This window comes from Centrocercus urophasianus, unplaced genomic scaffold (genome assembly GCF_019232065.1).
Source record: "Centrocercus urophasianus isolate 14NV4802_14NV808 unplaced genomic scaffold, USGS_Curo_1.0 seq_17, whole genome shotgun sequence".
NCBI classification, from domain to species: Eukaryota; Metazoa; Chordata; class Aves; order Galliformes; family Phasianidae; genus Centrocercus; species Centrocercus urophasianus.
Genome location: NW_024884722.1, coordinates 12596593 through 12614578, shown reverse-complemented (window position 1 = coordinate 12614578; position 17986 = coordinate 12596593). Strand labels below are relative to the sequence as shown.

Below are 17986 nucleotides of genomic sequence, written 5' to 3'. Positions count from 1 at the left end.
GTTGACTAAATGGAGGCAGCTTTACCCAGAAGAGACTTGTTTGTGGCCCTGAGGCCTGTATGTGATGCTGAAGAGAAATCTCTTCATCTAATACTATTTTTTTGGGTGGGGTGGGGGTTGAGGGTAAGAACTGAGGAGGGAAAGCTGAAGTCCAGGACTGACAGCATGAGCAGGGATTAGACCTTGCCGTTCCTCCCACCTTTTTCTCCCTGTTGGTGTGCCTCCATGCTAATTTAGACCTGTGACGACCATCAAAGCCTTGCTGCATACCTTCTGCACAAAGGGGTCTGTCTCCCACGTGAGGGCGTTCTCTGCTGGGACAAAGTCAGTTTGTCCCCCGAAAGAAAAATCTTAAGCACCCAATTGCCTGCTTGACTGACTCCCTGACTGCTATTATGTTTCTAACCACGGTAATTGGCTTTAGTAGTTATTAATGGATTATGCTTGGGAAGGGAGGGACAGAATCCAACACCTAGCTTTGTAGATGAGGGACTCCCTGACATAAGTGCTGCTTTCCAGACATGGGGTATGACTCGTGAGCTGTCAGAGTGAGTCTTTTTGGCTTGTTTCCTCTGAGACAGGAGATGTTTGCAATCGGGGAATATCTCATTCTTGGTGGAGGGAAGGCAGGTATTGAGCAGAAACCCTGTTTCCAAATGCAGAATGCTGCAGGTGATAGCTGTCTGCCTCTTCTGCTCAACATGCTTGGCAGTGCTGCTTCAGCCTCATGATTTCAGGTTGGATATTAGGAAAGACTTATTTTAAGAAAGAATTGTTTACACATTGGAACAGGCTGCCCACGGAGGTGGTGGAGCCACCATCCCTGAGGTGAGGAAGATGATCAGGGGACTGGAGCACCTCCCCTATGAAGACAGGCTGAGGGAGCTGGGCTTGTTCAGCCTGGAGAAAAGAAAGCTGTGGGGTGACCTCATTGCAGCCTTTCAGTACCTAAAGGGAGCCTACAAACAGGAGGGGAATCAACTCTTTGAAAGGGTTGATAACTGCAGGACAAGGGGGAATGGTTTTAAGTTGAGGGAGGGAAGATTTAGGTTGGATGTCAGGAGGGAGTTCTTTACAGAGAGAGTGGTGAGGTGCTGGAACAGGCTGCCCAGAGAGGTTGTGGATGCCCCGTCCCTGGAGGTGTTCAGGGCCAGATTGGATGGGGCCCTGGGCAGCCTGGTCTAGTATTAAATGGGGAGGTTGGTGGTCCTGCATGTGGCAGGGGGGTTGGAGATTCATGATCCTTGAGGTCCCTTCCAACCCTGTGATTCTGTGATCAAGGAATGAGGAGATAGGGCTCTGAGGGACATGGTTTAATGGGCTTGGTGATGGTGGGTTGACTAGATGATTTAAGAGTCTTTTCCAATCTTAATGGTTCTATGACTTGGAGAAAGCAATTGCTCAGCTAAAACATGGAGCTGGAAGTAGAAATAGTACTGAGTTCTTGCCCTTCTTTCACATGGCTCTACTTTGGCTTTGATCAAGTTGAGTGCTTGTTTGCTGCTGGATGCCATGTAATGCTGGTAGGAGTGCTTCTCACAGAGGTCATGGTCTGTGGAAGAATCCGTTCCTGCTACATTAGTCTTGGAGGCACCTTTTGATTTCCAAAGGAAGAATCAATGAAATGTTTTAGAACTGCTGTTTTTGCAGACATTATATATTTATTTTCTTATTTTGCTTTCTTATTTGAGTTGTCATCCCCAGTGTCATGTTTAGGCAAAGCAGCAAGTTGGCATTTTTTGAAAGCAGGCTGCACTTCCTGCATTTGTACTATCCTCGTTGCAGTGACTTAAACATAGTTTTGACATTTTATTCTTAGCAGCTGTAGTAAATATGGCTTTGTGAGAGATCATTAATAGCTTACTTAGGAATCTTTGATGAGTCTGTTTCTCTTCTTTACGCTGAGTATTGGAAGCTGGCACAAAACAAGCAGTGTGATGTGGATAGCTGTAGCACCCATGTTTCTGCTGCTTGAGTTTGGAGATTTGATCCTCTCTTATCAGTTAATTTGAAGCCAGTGACTGTTAGCCAATCTCTGGGCTCAGCATATGCAGCAGGGACGTGGCATCACCCAAAGAGGACTTTGTAATGGACCTTGCTAAAAGGTGCAAACTAAGCCAAATATTGCTGCCTCTAGCAGACAGTGTTGAGTACTAGAGAGGGCATCCTGATCCAGCTTTGAAATTGGCCTCACTTTGAGCAGGCGCTGGACTGGAGACCTCTATTCTGTGGTTTGTTAGGTCTGTGATGCTGCAGCCAATTCATGATTGTGCTGGGAAGCTGCCAACACACAGGCACAAGACATGAATTGAAAAGTAATGGGGAATTTTCCATGAAGTTTTTCTGCAGCTTATAGCCCTGACTATATATGAAATGTCCCAAGTATGTGCTGTTTTGAAAATGTCATTGCAATTTACAGCTGCTCCTGGTTTAGGCTTTCCATCCACACATGCAAATACATCTTTATGTCCTGCCAGTTCTCTGCAGTTTTGACCTGCTTCAGCTGGGAAGCTCAGTGCAGCTACACTGACAGCTTCAGAGCCCCTCTCCCTCTTCTGTAACCTGCCCTTGTGAAGTGCAGTGGAACATGCTGAAATAGTCTCTAGCCAAAATTCAGAGTGTGCCTTGTAGCCCATTTTCTCCATCTTGCTCACACTTTCTTCGTAACTTAAGGATTGGTAATTGTTTCTGTTTGCTTGTTTTTAAACAGCTCATTTGTGACAGGAACGGCCTGCTGCGGACACACGTCACCTCTGAGAATCTGGGACTTCGAGAGGTGAGTGGGCATATAGGTAATGGGGAAGGACTTGGCAATAGGAAATGGAAGGCTAAAGATGGCATAGGATCATTCCTTTGTGTGTGGGCAAGAGATGTTTAAATATGACATTCAAGGCCAGGCTGGACAAAGTACTGAGCAACCTGATCAAGCTGTGAATGTCCCTGTTCATTGAAGGGGAGTTGGACTAGATGACCCTTAAAGGTCCTTTCCAAATCTAAGGGTTCTATGGTTCTATGAAATATGAGATGTGAGGGCAGGGTGTAGAAAGGTGTGTGTTGGAGTGATTTTGGTTCAGTATGGTGCAGCTCCACGTTTCTCTCCAATTTATGGCACAGTAATCCTTGATATCCAGTGAAGCTGCTCTTGTTTTATCTGGTTTCTTCTCACGATCCAAATACAGTCAGAACATTCCCATTACACCTTCCTTTGCGTCCATCTCAGTTGATGCATCAGTTCAAGCCGGAGGGGAGAGAAGTGATCCTGTGTCCTTCCATTTGCAAACTTGTCCACGATGTTGAGAAGCCAAATGTGAATGCAGGCTCTACAGCCATCTTTTCCTGGCTGGTGTTTCTGGCAGTTCAGGGAGGTGAGGGTGGCGACAGGTTATCTACTGAAGTGACTTAGGCATGTTGTCTTCTCTCTGTCTTAATAAGCATTGGAGGTTAATTGCTGTGGCCTCTGATTTGGGGCCACTGAGTAGTTCCTGTCTGGTAAAGGTGCTGACCTTAATGACTGGGGAAATGTTGGGCTCAAATCCTGACGTGAGACTCAACTGCTGACAAATTTGAAACTCTTAGCCTGAGGGTCCTTGTATAATGATGGACAGATAGCAAATATTTGGCAGGATTATTGAACGGCAGCTCAGCTTTCCAGAACTGGTATGCTCTGTGTAGGAGTGGCACAGCACAGATTATCAAGGCAGTGCTGTCAGGATTGAGGAGAGCTGGCGAGGTGTGGGGGGGGAACAGTGACAGAAGGGGCCCAAGGGTTGTCACCAGGGCTGTGTTTGGGAAAAGGAGGGTAGAAGGAGATTGGTGTGGATTCAGAGCTGGTCTGAGGACAATTGTCCGCTAACCTGTAGCTTAGGTAATTTAGATTGTCTTAGTCAACTACATCAAATGTAAATATAAAACACTTTGTTTCCTTTCCTCTGAGGTAATAAAAGTGAAGAGTTGGCAGAAGGTGCATCCTGCAAAGGCTGGGCTAGAGTGGGCCCTAGTGTTTTAGCAGTGGCAAATGTTTCTTGGTTACCTAATCCAGTGGTGCCCTTGGTGTGCTCCAGAAGGATACAGGCTGCGCTGATACCCCTGCCCATCAAATCTGCTGATGATTCTTCAATAGAGGCATCTGACAGGAGTGAAGAGGTTGGCAACCCTCTCCCCCTGCCCCAGCCTCTTTGACAGGCTTTCCCAAGGAAGCCTGAAGAGATAATAAAGCTGTGTAGAAAATAGGATTAAGGTAATGAACAGGCACAACGGAGTTTGATCTTTCAATAATGTCAAAGCCTGAGTGACAGGCAAATAAAAAAGCCAAGGCAATCTAGGCCACTGGGCCTCTGTTGCAATGGCTGCAGTGTCAAACTTATTCTTCCCTGTTCGCCTGTCACAGCTGGAATGCACCATGCCACTGGGGCTTTTCCACCCTGGGGATCTGCGTGTGAGCTGGAAGTCTCGTCAGCACGTGCAGGGCAGGAGGTTGGGTGAAGAGTACTGCTGGGAAACTGGCATGTGAAGCTTGATGTGATCATTCATAGTGAAAGAATATGGAGTTGTCCTTGAAGATCTTGACTTCTCCATAAAGTGTTCTTCCCAGGAGAGCTTTAGACTGTTTATTAAAGCTTCCAGTGGTTGCTAGCAACCGTGTTGGAGGGAAGTGCTGATTTCTTCCCTTGGGGCTTGTGCATGTTGTCTACCTGCTGAACACTCCTGAACTGGGAGTATGATGTGGAAACTCAAGATCTTTGAGCTACCCAGGACTGAAGGACTCCTCCTGTGTCCAGTGTGTCCAGTTAATGTCATGCAGCTGAAGCCAGACTCTGCCTCCTAGTTAGGTGTTTATCCTTTCCTTACGATTGTGAAGGGACAGAGTCTGACCTGCAGAGTCTGACCTGAGGCTGAACGTGACAAGGACATATTGCTATGAGCAGAATTGAGGCAACTTCTCTATCAAAAAATGATGCAATGATGCAGGGGAGAGTGATACTTAAGATAACATTCTTTCAAACTGCAGGATCCTTAATGTTGGTATTTGGTGCTGTTCAAGGCCTCACTCAGTTTATTTACCTGGTGCATGGCGGTGTGTGCAATGTCTGTGGTATTCTCTTCCCTTGGGTAGGTGGTCTTTTTCTCCAGCAGCAGAGAGATAGAACATGCTACAAAAGGATTTAAAGCTTAAATAACCTTTTGTGTACTGATCTTCTTAGTTCCAGGCCAGATAAGTCCTTGGCTGGTGCTTGTAGCTGTTGGTCATGGTGTATTTTCGTATTTATGACCTTCGCTATTCCCTGACCCTGGGGCCCCTCTGAGAGAAAAGGGTTAATGTCTTCACCTGGAAACGTGTTCTGGGCACTGAGAAAGGTTGGTTGGGTTTAGAGGCAAAGAAATTTTTCATGGGGGAAAGGAAATGCTTCTTGCTGCATCCCACCCCCACAACTGTCTTTCATTTCTAACTCTGCTTATGATGGCGTTGGATCAAAGCTAGAACAGGCAGCAACAAGCAATTGTCAAAGGGAGTCTGAAGCAGGGGAATGACCGCGTAATGCCAAGACTGTCTCTGATGGCTGAAATTCCAGCTGCTGCTACACCTGGCCCTTTCTCCTGTAATAAGGATTTTTTTTCTTTTGCTTTTGAAGCTGACTAGCTACACCTCTGGAGGACATATCTCGCAGATGCTACATTGTGCCACCTGATCGCTTTTAGATGTGGGGAAACTGCTGTGCACTTATTGCTACTCAGGATCAAGGTGTGTTTGTTGAGGGGGCTGTGAATAACCTAGATGATTAGAGGTCTGTACAGGAAAGGAGAACTATTAGTAATATAGGCCACTGGATGCCAGCCTGTGTCCTTGCAAGTATCAGGTCTTGTTGACTTCTGGGCTTCTTGCAAGCTCCCTTGCCTTTCTGCACCAGTGAGGGATGTGGGGGCAGCTGCCTCTCTGATCATGTATCCCTGGAAGTGCACCTGCCTTTCTCTTCCCAGACCTTCCTGTCTCATCTGCCAGTGCTAGCATGTGGCTTAGCATAAGAGAGATCAATAATGGCAAGCAAGAGAGAAGGAAATTTTCTTCAGATTCTGTTCCTCTTGCCACCTCTAATCTCCTTTGGGAGTCTAACCTAACTGCCTGGGAGAGAAGGGTGACACTTCTGGAAACAGCCCAAAGTCAGCATTTGTCCTTTGCCTGCAGCGTGCTTTTGCTCCCCAGTGTGTCGTGGTTGTCTGCATGTCTTTATGTGCAGAGACAGGTGCCCCTTCCTCAGAGATGCTCCTCTGCGAGGCAGGGTACCCTGGATGTCACTTTGCAGCAGCTCTTGGAGCTGTTATGCTAATGATGTTTGAAATGGACCAGTGTTGCAGTATGGCAGAACTCATGCTGTAGACACTTGGAATGCACAAATCCTACCTCATCCTTTCCTGTGACACAGTGTGACAGGCACAGGGCAGGAGAGCCTTTGTGTAAACTCGGACAATGTTAACTGTGCCCTGCAAACCTCCTCTACCGTTTAAATATCCACTCTTTGTCCATCTCCTCCCCTCTTTTGAAAGCATTTTTGCTAGAGTTGTTTCTTGTTTTTCAGATGTGTTTTTCTTCTTCTTCTTTTTTTTTTTTTTAAGAGCCCTCTAATTTCTCGTTCAGTTTTTCTCCCTCTCCTGAGCCCTTTGAAAGTGGCTTTACGCCGTCACTGACACCAAACTGACACTTTGCGTTTCCCCACTTCTTGTCCCTTTATGGCAACAGATGTTGAAATTTTGTATCCCTTTTATCTGTCCCTCTTTGCCCTCTTCCTGTAATTAGGTTTCCCTTGTTAGCAGTACAAAGTGGCCCGGTTTGCTGCCTGGCCTTTTGAGCCATTGTGTCTGAGCACATTTTTTTCCTCCTCTTTCGGAAGAGTTCCTTCCCCCTTAAGTAATAGGCAGGGTGTGGGCCAGAGCTGTGGCTTTTTCTTGTTTCTTTGTTCTCCATTTATCTCTGCCACCTTTTTCAAAGAGATGGGGAGAAAAAGGCAGAGAGTGCCTGGAAAGGGAAGATACAGTGTTTCATTTCTTGACCGTCAGGCTCCCCTGATCTTCAGGTGTTCAAGGCAGGTGCCTTTGATGTCTGCATGTTTTGGGGTGGTGGGAGTAGAGGATTCCTGAAAGTGGCTCGGGAGTGGAGAAGAAGGGAGATTCAGGTGTGTGTCTGGTGCCCTCAGCAGAGGGGCGGGCTGCTGAGCAGGCTGGTAATCCACATTTGCCTCTCATGCTATTGCATTGTGGTCTTTCCCTGTAAGAGACAGCATTACAGCATAAGCAGCTGGCTGAAGTTTGTGTGAGCTTGCTGCTGCTTGATCTCTGGTATGTGTTTCCATGGGACCCTTGCTAGGTTGCATCTGTCTGTGAAGTAGGGTGGGCAAGAATTAGTTGCTGTCTCTCAAATCTCAGAGTATGTTGATCTGCATCCACTTTGGCGGCTCTTAAACCAATTGAGTGAAGGAACCTGAGCACAGCTGTCAACAAGGAGGGAGAGCTTTAAAGCTTTTGCTCCCTGTGCTGTTCTTAAGCAGCAGGTGTAATGTGACAGCTGCCTGCTATGTAGCGCTGGTTGTGCGCTGTGCATCATAAGTGATAGGTCCTGCAAATGTGGACCCAAAGCAGACTTTGGTCCTAGCTTCATTTTGTACTTGGTGGGCTTAAGGACTGACTGCTATACGAGGTTTGTAAGCTGTTTGTGGACTAATGGTAGAATCTGATTGCTGCTGGTGCTTTCCTGTTTAAATCCACTCCTTCTTGTCTTTGTGTCTTATCATACTCAGATTTTCTACGTGTGGAAGTAAATGAAATGAAGATCTGCAGAAGTAGCTCTTGGTTATAAAATGTGCTAAATGTTTTATCAGAAGCTTTTTTTATAGAAGCTTGGTCTAAAATGTACAAGTGTCGTGTTCTAAAGTGAGTTCTGTTGAAGAGTGCTCTCTTCAGAGCTTTTGACTTCGAGGTTTAAACAAGTTTGAGACCCTCTACAGCTCCTCACAGGGGAGCAGAGGGGCAGCACTGATCTCTGCTCTCTAGTGGCATCCACTCTCTGGAAATGGCATGGAGCTGCATCAGGGGAGGGTCAAGTTGAGAATTAGGATAAAGTTCTGCACCAGAGGGTGGTGGGGCTGGAGCAGGCTCCCCAGAGCAATGGTCACAGCACGGAGCTGCTGGTGTTCAAGAAGTGTTTGAACAGTGTGCTCGCAGGACTTGGATTTTGGGTGGTCCTATGTGGAGCCAGGAATTGGACTCGATGATCCTTGTGGGTCACTTCCAGCTCAGAGTGTTCTATGATTCCAATTCAGTGACAGAGGTTTGGGTGAAGGGGAGCAAACAGACTCAGAACTGAAGTTCCTAAATCAAAAGGAAAGGTAACTGTCTCCAAAAAGGGTGGGGAGTCTGCTTCATCCAGGCATTAAAACTGGATTTATTTAGTCACAGAGTAGAGGATGGATATCTCAGTGGGACCAGGAAAGATGAGTGGTAGGAAATATTGTGGCACTTATAATAGATTCACAGGATTTGGGGGACAGAAGAATGACAATATCACACTGTAGATGAAGAATCCCTTCTCTTGCCATGCTTTTCTATGAATTTATCACACTAGTCATCTTCCTTGGTGAAAACATTCTTTCCAGGCTTTGTGTGAAAAAGGCACCACATTCTTTTTAGGCTTGAATTTCTTTCTCAGTATCTCTGTCTTGGCTGCATAAAGTCCTTAAATCACAGTAAGTGATTCAAAACTTGTCCAACAGTGAGCTAAACTGCTTTCTGAGCTGCGCTTGCCTCAGATAAGTGAAAGCAAATGTGAACCTTTGACTGCCTCCTCTCAGCAATGGGATGATCCACAGGTAACTGCCCTTCCTCAGATAGCTTCTTATTCTCTTTTTCTGGGGCAATCCTGCTTATTTATTGCTGTGTTGTTTCCTCTTCCCCTCCACACATGACTTAGTTTACTCTTTTTGAAGCATTGGTTTTGAGTATTCCCATTAATATGTACTTTGTTAAGTGGGAACAGAAGTGTTGTGCCTTCCTGAAATTCAAGGGAAAGGGGTTTGTGATGTGACAGTCTGAAGTCTATCATAGGGACATTTTAGTCTTCAAGCACACCCATTCTTGATCTGCTCATATTAATTTAGTTTTGCACAATGACTATCATGTTTCTAATTTGGTGCTCAGAACCATTCCCTCTGCAGGAAGGTCAGCAGAATGGGGAGCTCAATTGTAGATCTAGGCAAAGGAAGAGCAGGTCCCTCTCCTTGGGAACTGCTAACGCTTGTGACTTGAGAAGCAAGACTAGAGGCACACTGTCCTCTTGCCTTCAGGCATGAATTAATCCTTTGACAAGGCCGCATTGAAATTCCTACCCCAGTTCTGCAGCTCTAAACTGTGGGATTAGTTTTCCTTGCTCTGAGATCTCAGACCTTGTTGGAGGCAGGACGCCTCCAACAGCCAGCTACTTGAGCCAGTGCTGGAGGAGGCTCACTGCTATAGGGTGCCTCTTAAGTAGCTCTCTCCTGGATGAGTGCTCCTCTTAGCAGTTTTGTGGTCAGAGCACTGTCTCTTGGTTTATAATGAATAGCTTCTGTCTGATCTGCTTGTGCAATGTATTTTCTGTGGTATGCATGCAGTCTCAAATCAGTTTTGGGCCTTGTGGTTCTTCATTGATTTTCTTTTTACTTTTTAACATCATTTTTCTCAACCTTTTGTCACGTAAGCTGGATGTTCTCTGCCTTCCTTTTGTTAAGAGGACTCTGGTGCATCTTAACCCAGAAGTAAAACACTTGTAAGAGGAAGAACATACAGGTATTTATCTGAGATCCTTTTCTCCCTGCTGCAGTTGCGATTCTCTCGCACTGCGGTTGAGCGTGAGGCCAGCTCCTGCCCTTTGGATGTTACATGTCCAGGGCATGCTGTGGCCTTTGCACTCCTGTTCAGGCGTATTTATGACAACTTTACAAGGCCCAGAACAATTGGAGAGCGCGGGTGGGGGCTGGACGCTCCAAATGCATCAATCAGTTTCATCCCTCTGAGCCAAAGCAAAAGCAATCTTTATTTTTCCCTGGGTTGAGAAAGAATCAACAGAGGCAAGAGAGAAGAATGGGAAGGAGTGAATGAGGAACCCCCTCTGCCACTGGCTAGTGGTAGCTCATTTAAACAGATGGCTTTGTTTTGATTTGGACTCTCCATTTTTTTGTCTCCCCACTAAAGGAGACCTGCAGAGCTCAGTCCAGAAAGGGAGCAGTACAGCCTCCTGTTCCCACACAAGTGGGGCGAAAGGCGAGAGGCTTTAAGAATTCCCTGCTTCTTTTCCTTGCCTTCCTCTTTTTCTCTTCCCTCAAGAAATCACAGTTTGAGAGAATTCCCCCCTGCTCCTCCCGTTGGAAAGAAAGACACAGAAGACATTCTTGACATTCTTTGCACAGAAAAGGGGTTAAATGTCTGAATTTGGGGGTCACCATGTTATACAAATTGCAATCTAATCGTTTTTACAAGAACACACGTGTGCTGAGAAAAGGAGCCATGGACAAGAAAGAAAAGGGGACAGACAACTTTTTTTTTGTCCTATCTTTTTTTTTTCTCTCCCCCCAAGGTTTTGGACTATTGTCGTGTCCTGTCTCTCTACCCTCTTCACCCCCGAGAGGGAGAACATTGGTTTTATAGTTAAATTGGTCCGTAAAGCAGAAGGGCTTGGTGCCATTTCTGTTTGTTTTCCCAAATAAAAGCCCCAGCAGGGTCTCTTTTGCACCGTTGTGGCTTTATTTGAAGAAACTGGCTTTTTCCCATAGCCCAGCGTGTCAGTTTATCCTCTGAACTTAACCTTACGGGAACCCGCACAACAAAAACTCACAGGGTCCCCGAGCTGGAAAGGTAAAGAAATTGTATCTTTTTATTGGACCATTTAAAGCGTGTGTGGGCCAATTCAGAGAAAGCAGAAGAAAAGAAGGCAAAACTCCCTCTTCTGTCTCTTCCCCCCCGGCACAATCTCAAACCATCGTTGGTGTCATTCCCCCCTACTGCCTCAAGGCCCTTCAGCTGTGCTGGGGAAGCTGAGAGAGGCATTTCTCCTGAAAATCACTTCAACTCACTTATAATGGCATCTCAGAGCCATTTCACATGGAGGTCACCCCCAGAATTCCCCAGTCCTATCCACACCTCCCTGCGAGAATTAGTAACCTTGGCCTAGTGCCGAAGTAATCTTGGGGTGGGATAACTCTGTGAAAAACAGCTTTGCCAAATAGCTCTGTTTCTCCCTGTGTACATTTATAGATGTTGCTTAACCAAGCCTTTCTCTTCTTAGCAGAACCTGCTGCATCCCTTGAGTGTCCTAGCCCCAGGTGCAAAGCACCTGGAAGAGATGACAGTTTAGCTCTGCCCTTCTGTTTTGGTGTTCTTTCCAAATTGGATGACAGGGGTTGTACAAATGCTGCACTCCAGATAATTGTCTTTTAAATGGGTTTTGTTTCCTTTCTCTGTTTGATACCCTATTCAAATATCCCACTGTTTTGAATAGAACAGTGCACTTTTCAGTATTTATTTATTTATTTAAGTAAATGCTTCCCAGCTGGCTTGCTGGAAGTAGATTTTGATGCTAAAATATGCGTATGGAGCAGTGCTTGGTTTTGGCCTACTTCTGTGCAATGGCTTCTCCTCTCTGATGGATAGTCACAGCTCACAGATGAGGTTTCCAGAGCGAATGAGTTATGTCCTCAAATTCAGGCATATCTGTTTTTAACAGATGTTCTGAATTCAGCAGATTCCTAGAATGCGTTTAATTCTAAACTTGTTTGCTGTGTATTTGTGTAATATCAATGCTAGTGAATCAGGTTTGACAAAAATTTAGGGTGGGGGGAAAACTGTGTATTGTTTCAACTCAGCTTTTGGACTGTAGTTCAAGTACATCAAAGATAGCTGGCCAAGACCAGAAGCAACTGGACAGAGTGCAGGTAGGGAGCTGCAGACTTCTTCAGAGCTCTGTCAGCAAGGTCTCTGGGAAATCCTGAATTCTTACGATCATGCAGATGATCATTTTTGCTTGGGAGGCTGTAGATTATTTCAACTTTGTGGGCTTTTTTTGTGCCTCTTTGAGTAGGTGCCCACTGCCCAAATGAGCTGTTAGAAAACTATTGCAGATGCGCTGGTGTATCTACTGCTTTTCTTATTGCGCCTTGATAGGTCATCCTGATCATTTTTGGGTTTTCAGGGAACAGCTGTGGGTTTTGCCCCCTTTGGAAGTGGAAGCTGGCGGGGACTGGGTTTTGAAGGCAGGGAGTAGTTGGGATAATGAAGACTGAAGAATTTGTAGGCACTAACTTGTGATCCTGAGACTGGTACACCTGTGGTTGCAGAACATTTCCTTCCCAGCAAAGGCTCAGCATGGTTACACGTGCTTGGAGGATATGGGGCTAGCTCAGCATGGTGGCCTGGTTCCTGGAACTGCTGGCCCAGAGTCACATAATTTGCTGAAAAATGGAAGAAATATTAATCACATTCAGCGTCTTTATTTATTTTAGTGTACCTATGCCAAAACTTAGCTTTTTCTGGTTTATGTGCCCAGTGTGCAAGACAGTATGATTTTCCCCTGGTGTCAGGTTATAAGCTTTTCACTGTAGCAACTAATGTGTTGCTTCTGTAAACTGCTAAAGGGCTGCTGCTGTAAGCAGGGGCTGGACCTCCCAGCTGAAAGCTGTCTTGGCTGACCTATTCTTAGGGCAGGAGGATTGAACTGATTAACAAACAAGCAAAACAAAGTTTCCTGCAACTGCAAAATGACTTGTATGCATCTATGCTGCTTTTCTGCCTACCAAGGAAAACTAATCCTGGTGGGGATTTTGTTTGTTTTCTTTTCTGTTGTCTAGGCTGGAAGGGAATTGGAGGAACTCCAATTGCTGAGGTGCTTGGGTACCACTTGTGGTGAAGTGTGAAGGCATGGTGAAACACTGGAGCAAGGCACCTGGGTGGTGCTCAGCACAGCACAGGAAAGCAGGAATCCAGACTCTCTGGTTTCTCCCCGGGGTTCCTTGATGCTTAATGCTGATCTTTTTTTCTTTCTTTTCGTTTGGAAACATTAACAGCCTGGCATTAAAATTTGCTGCTGTCTTGCAGCACTGCATCCTAAAGCCTGGTCTGGGGACACAAGAGACAAGCTTTTGTGTGGCCAGGATCAATCTGGATGTAATGGGAGCTTGCTAGAGGTGGGAACATGTTAGGAGATCCATTTGAGGCACCTGAGAGGAAGAAGAGGTGCTCCAGCACATAAAAGATTTCTGGATGTTGTTCAGCATCCTGCTACCTTTCCTTAGCACAGTGCCTCTCTGTGCATTTTAAAAGTGTATTAGTAGGGAAAAATGATGGAGGGTAAATAGTACAAACAAGTGTCAGCCAGGTAGCACGTGTTCACCAAATGTGCTGCTGGGTAGAGTTGTCTGTGCACAGCCACTGTAACAGCTCATTTCCTATGAATTGCTCCCTGCTTTTCCTCTGGCAGCAAGCAGAGGACTCAGGTTGGCCAATCTGTCTTCTGCTTCTTGCAGGTAGACCAAGGGCTCGTGATTGAGAGAGCAGCTGCTTCCTCTTATGCGTGTCTTCTGATACATGTCCACAAATACAGCTCATAGGATCAAACAGGTTGTGTGGAGGCCTTGAGAACAGCATTGTGCCTGTCTGTCTGTCCTGCTGACTGTGCAGAATGGCAGATAGAGTGGATCAGTGCAGTTGGAGGGGCAGGGCAGTGCCAGAGCTCAGATGTCCAAACCTCCCACACCCTGTAGTGAAGCTGGAGGACACATCTACTTCAGCTCAGACTGAATGTTCGACCTCCAGATCTACAGGTGCAGGTGCAGAGTTGCAGCTCGGTTGGTCTGTAAGTAACCCTCCAAGGGTTAACGTATTGTGAGAAGGTTGCAAAGGCCTGATGCCTGGAATCCCCTCGATCCCTTGCCTAGAGAAATACAAAGTCCAATAAGCCAGCACCCCTGGATTCGTGTTGGGGGGGATTAATTCATGCACTTGATGTTAAAGCTTGTCCGAGAGGTTTGCATGGGGGGGCCATTGCTAGGGCTGGTTGGCCTCTCTAAATGGTTGCTAGGGCCCTGGCATCAAGGGCCAATGTAGCTGCCCACAGCCACGGTCACGGAGGGAATTACACAGCCACAAAGAAATTGTTATTCTACATAATCTGCTCTTTGGAGAGTGACTGTGGGGAAACAGGCTGGCCCCAGCACGCCGCCAGCTCTGTGATCATAGAAGCGTGCTGGCTGCAAAGATCGGCCAGGGCTCGCCTTCTGATCTGGGGACACCAGGGCTCGAGGCGCTAATCTGCTTTATCAGCGATTTCTGTCTCCTGACACAAAGGTGTTTACTTGTTTTAACATCTCCTGGGACTCTATTTCTCCTTTTGTGTGGTCTTTATCCCCCGACGAGGGCTTTAGCCCAGATTACAGACAGAATTAAGGCATTTGGCGATGTGCCTCAGAACTGTGTGATGCTGGATCAAGGAGCAGAAAGTAACAAAATAATGGTGGGAAATGCTGGGAGTGACCCCACGGCGGGGTTCGTGCTGTCGGCTTTCAGGGCCGCTTCATTGTCCTGAGAACCAAGGGCCTGTTGGAGAGGGCGGCCGTGTGGCAGGGGTGGAAAAGCAGGTGCTTCGAGGTTTATTGTGTCCAGCATGTTTGATGGAAAGGGTGTGAGGAGGAGGCGGAGGAAGAAGAGGAGGGTTTGCAATAGGTGGCCATCTCCAGCAGCTGGGCAGATTGTCCCCTCTGTTCCTTAGAGTCTGCTATGGACAGGTGTTGCTGGCTGCTGGGGTGGTTGGAGTGTCAGTGGAGACAGGCTGTGGCTTGTGCCCTAGGCAGTGTGTAGTTTCATGTGACCGAGAGAAGGGCCTCAAACTCCTCCCAGCCTTGCTGGGAGGCCCCTTGTAGAGTGGTCCCTCACCAGGCAGCCGCTGCTCCTTAACGTGAAGAAGCAGCTGAGTGATATGGCCACAAACTTTGAACTTCATGGGGATTTTGTTTTAGCTTTTCCACAGCAAGCAAGGAATTTTATAAGGACAGGGGAGAGGCTAGCCTTTGGGAAATCATCTCCAGAGCATACCTAGGGTGGCTGCTCTTGGCCTGTCATGTTCAGCCCCAGGTAAGGTGTTTGCATCATGCTGCATAATGTAACAAAGTGAGGAAAAGCAACCATGGTGACCAGGGGCAGGAGTCTGATTTGGCTGTGGATCTGAGCTGTGTGTCAAAGATTTCGGGAAATACCCTAGCAGACAGTGTGCTGGAGGACAGAATCTGGGACGGAGTCAACCAGGGGAGTGGCTGCTGCAGATTATCTGGAGTTGAGTATCATTTCCCATGGAAATGGAGCCTCGTCATTCAGCGTATTGGTCACTTTTCCCAGGGAAGATGACCCCCTGTTGCTAGGGGTCAGCTCTACCTTGGCTCAGGTCTTATCATGACCAGCTGTGACTCCTGCTGGTCACTATCTTTGGCAGTTTGTAGCTCAAGCAGTAGCAGAAGCTGCAGGAGGAAGAGCAAAGCTGTGCAGGCTGTTGCATTCTGTTAAATCACAGAAATGAGATCTAAGAGACTTCTGTGACATCTCTGCTCTGGCCTGCTGGACTGGAAGGGCTCCCTGCTCTGAATGACTCTTCAATTATGTTTCATTGCAGCGGTCAGCTGTTAACCTGCTTAGGGACTGACTTTCACCATGGAGCTGGAGTGCTTGATGTCTTCTACGAAACTCCCTCCCTTCTCCTCTCATGTGGGTATGACACTTACATCCGCTACTGGGACATACGGACCAGCACCAGGTGAGCCTATCCTGCTGGCATCTGGGGCCTGTGCAAGGATCCTCTGGGCTCTTCTTGTGCAGTGCCTGGGGACGTGCCTGCGGCTCGGTTAGCTGCTTCAGGCAAATGGAACCTCAGTTCCAGTCCAGGCACTGGGTGGTGGAGGCTCAGCCACTCTGTTTTGTGTTGTCACTGCAGAAAATGTGTCCGGGAGTGGGAAGAGCCCCATGACAGCGCCTTGTACTGCATAAGGACTGATGGGAACCATATGATTGCAAGCGGCTCTTCCTACTACGGAGTGGTGCGCCTCTGGGATAAGCGGCAGACTCAGTGCCTGCAGGTGAGGGCTGGTTGGAGGCCAGGCAGCAGCAGGGCTTCTGGCTCATTCTGTGGCAGCCAGGTACTCGTGTCTCTTTGAAAGAAGAGACAGAGGCTGTCGAGCTGTCTTCTGACTGAGTGAGCCTAGACTTTATTCCTGCTTTGCCAGGGCATCCGACCATTTGGGCCTGAAAAACCTGTTGGGGTCTGTGGGCTGACCTCTTCTTTGAAAAGCTGACTCTCCTGTTTTCTTGCAGAGCTTTCACCTGTCTTCACCCACCAGCAGCCCAGTGTACTGCCTCCGTTTCAGTACCACCCATCTGTATGCTGCCCTGGCATCAGCCTTGCACGTCCTTGACTTCACGGCCTCGTGAAGGGCACCGTGACTGCTTCTGGTCGCCCCAACTCAGCAATGTTGACACTTGGTTCAGGGAAAAGCAGGGCAGGAGAGGTGAGAGAGGCCCCAAGGCATCTATAGATTCTTTACTTGCCAAAAGGCTATGTTAAAGAGTCCAGAAGGGGCAAGGCTTAACAACTTCATCTGCCCTTTAGTGGAAATAAAGGCCAATTGTCCTTTCCTTTTTTCATTTTGTGCAAGTCAGGGTCTGTAATATTATCTGTTCTTGTTGTTTTTTTGTTTTGTTTTGTTTTTTTGGGTTTTTTTTGTGTTTTTTTTTTTTTTTTTAACTCTCCTGTGGATACATTTGAGGGGCAGGTTGAGCCAGAATGCCCTATCAGCTTCGATGCTGGTCAGGTTGAGATCAGCCAAACTGAGCCGTGTGAAGCAAGTCTGTGTGTGGGGTACACTGATTTGGCGGAAGGGAAGGTGCCTGGAGCAGGGACTCCTTTTCACCTGTGCTTGCTCTCTTGACAGCTGCTTGTGCTGTTCTTTTCAGCCAAGAGAAAGAATTGAGCTAAAAGGCAGAGCCAGCCCTGCTTTCAGTGTATGCCTCCCCTAGCTGGCCATCAGGTCGGGCAGTGCACTTGGCAGGGCTGAAACAGTTGTATTTTGCTAAATAAAACTCTGAATGGAAACAGAAGAGATTGTTTGTTTTGTTTGAAGTCCCAAAGGAGCTGTGATGTTATCTGCTGGTTGTAGAGGAGACTGGCCCTGTTTTCAGATGAACTGCATGTCTGGAGGATCTCTCTCTGGGTAGATGCTGTGGCACTTCTGTGTTGAAGGCAGTTGCTGGGATCTTGGCTCTCATACCACTTATTCAAACAAGAAACAAAAGCAAGATCTGTAACTTACTTGCTACCTGCATACAAGCAGCAAACTGGGCTAGTGCAAACTCCAAGGCCTTGCTGTGACTTATTGGGATTCTGTAGGAACATCTAAGAGAGCTTAACTTTTGCAATGGCCTTCTGAACCTGACCAGGACTGAATCTCCCAGCTGTAGCTTTCATGTATTCTGTGCTTTCTGAATGATTGTGGATGTCTGTGGATGAGTGCAGCATTGTCTGGTCCTCCTCAGAAAAGGAGGTGCATTAACTCTATTAGGCTGTGAGTTTGGGTATGCTGGATAGGTAAAGGAGAGTTTTTGTATCACAAGCTGGCAGCACCTTTAGGGCAAAGCAGCCAGGATGGTGCTTTGTTGGGACTTGAAAGACAATTTCTGCCTTCAGGAGGCTGCTTTTCTCTTGTGATCCACAGTGATTGGAAGATGTACACTGGAGCCTCTGTTGGAGCAAGAAGAGAGTGGAATCAACCAGGTTCTCACCTGCTTTAAGAAAGCCCTCCACTCCCAGTGGATGTGAGACAGCAACTCAGGGTGCAAAGTAATTGGCTTTGCTGCAGGATCATATTCTCACACAGCTCTTTCCTGTACAGCTTCCTGTCACAGTTTGTGATGCAGCTCTGCTGACAATTATGCC

General features: G+C 47.0%; 1 protein-coding gene across 1 annotated transcript in view; it reads left to right on the top strand.

The window, feature by feature from the left end:
- The window catches only part of FBXW4 (F-box and WD repeat domain containing 4), a 58939-nt gene extending 41788 nt beyond the window's left edge, over nucleotides 1-17151 (top strand). The window contains exons 6-9 of the mRNA XM_042818057.1: nucleotides 2711-2776; nucleotides 15674-15814; nucleotides 15992-16133; nucleotides 16369-17151. Of these exons, the coding sequence (XP_042673991.1) occupies nucleotides 2711-2776; nucleotides 15674-15814; nucleotides 15992-16133; nucleotides 16369-16485 (466 nt within the window). The 3' untranslated portion in view covers nucleotides 16486-17151. The remainder of the gene's footprint in view (nucleotides 1-2710; nucleotides 2777-15673; nucleotides 15815-15991; nucleotides 16134-16368) is intronic.
- The last annotated feature ends 835 nt before the right edge of the window (nucleotides 17152-17986 follow it).